The 5,543-nt window shown below is 35.1% G+C and overlaps 1 protein-coding gene across 1 annotated transcript; it reads right to left on the bottom strand.

The window, feature by feature from the left end:
• Positions 1-384: 384 nt before the first annotated feature.
• On the bottom strand, positions 385-1,308 carry LOC125909797 (olfactory receptor 4F21-like). The gene has a single exon (XM_049613261.1). It carries the CDS (start codon positions 1,294-1,296, stop codon positions 385-387), a length of 912 nt encoding a protein of 303 aa, XP_049469218.1. The 5' UTR covers positions 1,297-1,308.
• Between the last annotated feature and the right edge of the window lie 4,235 nt (positions 1,309-5,543).

Here is a 5,543-nt window from a genome sequence, read left to right as displayed (position 1 = left end):
TGTAATGGTTCCTGACATTCCCCAGAGCTGGATTGTACTTTGTTTTCAAACCTTATGGGAAGCAGAAGGGATTTTCTTATATTACTTATTGTCAAAATAATCACAGTTTCAATAATAAAATATTATTTAGTAGATACTACTGCTGTCTGCTAAAATAATAAAATAATACCCTTATATAGTAGATTCACATCTCCCATGCAAACCAAAGTAATGAATAAATGCTCTACAGAGGAGTAGAATTTTGATCAGTGAGGTAGAAAATATATTAAGTTTATGTCTATTTTAAATGTCAGATGCCTAGGTAGAAATATATAAAAGACAGGTGGATGTATAGGTTGAGATCTCCAATGATAGAACCAGTTAGCAGAGTCTGACATAATGTCCTTATTTGCTCAATCTTTTTATGGCTACCTTTATGTCTTTATTTCTTAACGTATATATGATGGGATTTAGGATGGGTGTGATAGCAAAGTCAGCAATGAACAGGTATTTATCAACTGACGATGTGGGGAAAGGCCATACATAGAGAAACATGCATGGAGTGAAAAATAGAACCACCACAGTGATGTGAGCTGACAGAGTGACAAATGCTTTGGATAAGTCCCCTGAAGAACGTTTCCAGACAGTGACCAAAATGAAGATATAGGAAAGGATTAGCAGGAAGAAGGTGCCCATGCTCATGAAGCCACTGTTGGCAGCAATAATAAACTCAAACTTGGCTCCATCTGTGCATGCAAGTTTTATGATCCTGGGAAAGTCACAGTAAAAGCTGTCTACTTTATTAGGACCGCAAAAGGGCAAGTTTATAACGAAAGCAAACTGGGACATGGCATGGATCACCCCAATGACCCAGCCAGCAATTACAAAAGAAACACATATTTTAGGGTTCATGATGTTCAGGTAGCGAAGAGGCTTACAGATTGCTGTGTACCTGTCAAATGCCATGGCAATGAGTAACACCATCTCCACTCCTCCCATGATGTGGATGAAGCATATCTGTGTCATACAACTTTGGAAAGAAATTATCTTGTATTCATTTAAAAGGTCTCTAATCATTTTGGGGACTGTGGTAGAGGCAACCCCCACGTCAATGAAGGACAGATTGGCCAGTAGGAAGTACATAGGAGAATGTAAATGAGAATCAAAAATTACCAAAAAGACAATGAAGAGATTTCCCAGGATGATTCCTAAATAGATCAAGGAAAATATTAATGTAAGAAAAACTTTAGTTTCCCAAGAACTAGAGAGTCCAAGCAACACAAACTCAGAAACCATAGAATTATTTAATCCATCCATTGACTTGGGCAGAGGAGCTGATTTTCAAATCACCTGAGAATAGAAAATGATTAAAAGTCAGAATCAGTGGTACAAGTGTAAATTTCCTATTTCTTGCTAGTTTTTTCTTTGGGGTACATATCCCCAATTAGAAATCCTTTAATTGAATAAGAAAAAAATTAAGGATATGAAAACATTATGGTGATCAAGAGAATGATTACATAAAAAGGGAAGAAAATTATTAATATTTTCGATGGAGGTAAATGGTATTAATTCCCTTCTATTACATTTTCAGATCCTTTTATTTTACCTCTCAAGGATTTCTAGACCTTTCCCTAATCACTTACTTACGTGTTCTCCCATCTGAATAATCTCGGCTACTACTGTCAGCTTCACATTAATATTCTCACACTAAACTTGCTAATTTTCCTTAACTGAATTTATTTCAGTGGTCAAATAGAGATCTTTAGGCCAAAATTGTTTAATGCCTTTCACCTTGTTTTACCTTGTATATGTGTTTTGGTTTTGTTTTTAAATTTGTGTGTGTGTGTAATTTTCCATGGAAATCAGGTGCTCAGATTGTGATTATTCATAATTTTGATTCATAACTATTATCATGGGTACATGCCTCTATATTCAATGAAAATGTTAGATACAAAGACTGAATGCTTAGTAAGTAAAAAATGTTAATTAAACAATTATAATATTAATAGATGACATGTTTTTGATGTATCCTCCATGCAAAGCTTTGTACCAAGTACATTATCTCATTTAAACCCCACAGAATTCAATTTGGAAAACTTTTTTTAGACTCATTTTACTAATGAAGAAACTGAGTCTTAGAGGGATCAAGTCAGAGCCAGGACTTTTACCCAGAGCTGTAGGACAACATGATACATGCTTCTGACCATGGCTCTGTGATCTTGAAGGTTGGCTCTTCCCCATATACCATGGATCTTCCCTAAGGATTGATCAATTAAACTTTCAACTTTTTGCTTCCTTTTACCTATTTACATAGTTAGTTCTTTTTTAAAAAATCAAGTTTCTGAACTTGTGTCTCCTAATTTTCTTTCTCTTCCTAACTCCTCATTGGTGGTCCTCACTTTTTGTTCGCCAGTAGGCCAAAACAATTCAGTTTCCAAAATTCCTTGTTGATAGGAAGAACCCCTGGAATCTGAATACATCATACAGTAATCAATTTTTAGCATCATTTTCCTTGATCTCTCTGCAGGATGTGATAATATTTATCATGCCCTTTATTCTGTAACTCCCTTTGCTCTTGGCTCCTTGGCTTTTTTTTAATTCTTTTTTTAAAGTAATGTTTATTATTTATTATTTTTGAGGGTGGGAGGGGCAAAGAGAGAGGGAGACACAGAATCTGAAGCGGGCTCCAGGCTCTGAGCTGTCAGCACAGAGCCTGATGTGGGGCTCGAACTCCCAAACTGTGAGATCATGCCCTGAGCCAAAGTCAGACACTGAACCCACTGAGCCACCCAGGTGCCCCTCATTGGCTTTTCTAAAGCCAATCTTCTTCCCACTTCTTGCCAACAGAAATTTCATTTTTTTCTGGTAGTTGGCTTAAATCTCTAGATTATAGAAGACATTAGCTCTATCTCCAGTTGAGAGCATGATTTTTATACATGATCTATACGTGATTTTTATAAACCAGTTGCTATAAACCCATTTCCTTGGCCATGAATTAATCTAAGATAGGGCATGTGACCCAGAACTATTCAATGGTAAACTAATGTTGTTTGAAGAACTTTCCTTCCAAATGAAAAGCTTCATGTAGAGAAGATTCTTTTCATGGTCTTGGTTTTTTGTTTGTTTGTTTTTTGTTTGTTTTTTGTTTTTGTGGGTTTTTTTTTTTTGCATTTAATGCTAATGATATGTTTAAAAGTGCAGAAACCACAAAGTTGCAAAGCCCATATAATAAAATAATACAGTAAAAATTCAGAGAGGACCTAGAAACCAAAGGCATGTTGAATCATTTAACTAAAGCTTGCAATAATGTCCCTTCAGATTTATTCTTATAATGTGAGAAAAATAAACTGTAACTTCTTTGATCCACTATAAACCAGGTTTTCTGTTAATTTGTTGAATGCAATTACATCATTTTTATAACAGCCCTTCCCTAATTATTCCTCTGCCTTTCTGACCTCTCTATACCTTTCACTAACATAGCAATCATTTTTACTCTCCTTCACCTTAACTTCTGGTGTGACTCAGAGTCTGTGTTAAGTATTTTTTTTTAAGTGTGTTGACAACACCTCTTTTAACCATTCTCTCAGGAAAGTCTTCTATGCCTGTTTACCTTGGTCTGATAATAGGAAGGACTTAAAAATGCAAATTCTTCATCACATACCTCCGCCTGTATCTTTTTAAAACCCTCATAAAGATTCTCATTGCTCTGAGGGGAAAAAGATTTTATTCAATACTCGTTTACTTATTTTCACTAGTACCTACATGTTGAATTCTGAATCTGTAGGTTTATCCCTTGCTCCAGAGTAATATATGCAAAGCAGTCTGTGGTATACACAAATGCAAGTTCCATCTCCATCATCAAGTAGATATGTCAGAACTGAAATTATAATATTTTAATTTACTGCAATGACTTGATAAATATCACTACCATTCTCTCCAGTGTCTGGTGTAGATACCTGGGTAGCACTCTGTTCTTTCATTTCTAGCTCCAGTTGTATAACTTTATTCTCAACTATTTCTTATTTCATTTCCTTCTTCACTTCTATTGTCATTTTGTCCTTTACATCTGGTCTACATATTTTCCCATCTTGAAAAGGCTCCCAATTGAAAAGGCTCGTGAATGATCTCTCTGTTCCATTTTTCCCATGTCCAGTCTGTTCTACAGTCTGTTTCCATATCTGTCTATCCACAGATCAAATGATCACGTGGTTTTCCTATGTGGGTCTATCAAGAGAAAATTTTAGATCCCACAGCATATCACATAAAGACCATGAGAAGAGATAAACAATACTTGATTTCAGAGGCTATTTCTATAAAGATGATAGGGAATGAATGTACTAAACAATCACTGGATAAATTTCAAAGCTTATCCCTGATAAAAAAACTTAGTAAAATAGGAAAGATTAAGAAATATTTTGATATGATATTTTAAATATAATTTTTAAACCAATAGTCAATGTCTGATTATAGATGAAACATTAAAATCAGGAACATGAATAAGGAAACTTGCAGAATTGTGTTTCAATAATTTACTATAGCAGAAAGAGCAAATCAAGTAATGTTCTTGAAAGGATGATATCAAAAATATAATTGTTCACAAATCCCATCTCAATAACTTGTAATTAAATGAAAAAAATAAATCAGGATTATTTTAATAAACATAATAAATAATAAATAGTAAATAATAACTTAATAAAATAAAACAATTTAGAAAGGTCTCCTTTATAAGTGAAATAATTATGCAACATATGCATTCTATTGAAAAAACGAACTTTTCTGAAACATTTGAAATGCAGATTGAAATGGAAAATGAAACCATGTAAATAGAGAAAAAAGATTCAAAGTTGTAAAAATAGCCGTTCTCACTGAACTATTCTGAGCAATAATTGCAGTTCCCATGTTTTCACTCTTATGTGGTTCCTGAGAAACTTAACAGAAGACCATGGGGGAGGGGAAGAAAAAAAAAAGAGGTTAGGGAGGGAGGGAGCCAAAACATAAGAGACTTAAAAACTGAGAACAGACTGAGGGTTGATGGGAGGTGGGAGGGAGGGGGACTGTGGGTGAGGGTGGGTGATGGGTATTGAGGAGGGCACCTGTTGGGATGAGTACTGGGTGTTGTATGGAAACCAATTTGACAAGAAATTTCATATTTAAAAAAATAAAAAAATAAAAATAAGTAAAATAAAAAGCCAAGTGGAGGGGCGCCTGAGTGGCTCAGTCGGTTAAGCATCAGACTCTAGGTTTCAGCTCAGGTCATGATCTCACAGTTTCGTGAGTTTGAGCCCAGTGTCAGGCTCAGCGCTCTCTCACCCTCTCTCTCTATCCTCCCCCTCACTTGCTCTGTCTCTCCCAAAATAAATAAATAACCTTTTAAAAAAAAGCCAAGCAGAAATATTGTGGAGCATTACAGAGTGATCTAAATGTCCATTTCAAAGTCCAGAGATATTGTGAAAAGGAAATGAAGTGGGTGCTAGGGGGTAGAAAAGAGAACACTTTCTGTAAAGGAGATTGGGATATATCATAAACCCATACTAATTAAACAATGATTGATTTAACTGAAGATG

Source organism: Panthera uncia, assembly GCF_023721935.1.
Source record: "Panthera uncia isolate 11264 chromosome B3 unlocalized genomic scaffold, Puncia_PCG_1.0 HiC_scaffold_1, whole genome shotgun sequence".
NCBI classification, from domain to species: Eukaryota; Metazoa; Chordata; class Mammalia; order Carnivora; family Felidae; genus Panthera; species Panthera uncia.
This window is presented reverse-complemented; position numbering and strand designations above follow the sequence as displayed.

Coding starts and splice junctions, on each gene's coding strand:
- LOC125909797 (XM_049613261.1), bottom strand. CDS start 1,296: ATGGATGGATTAAATAATTCTATGGTTTCTGAGTTTGTGTTGCTTGGA.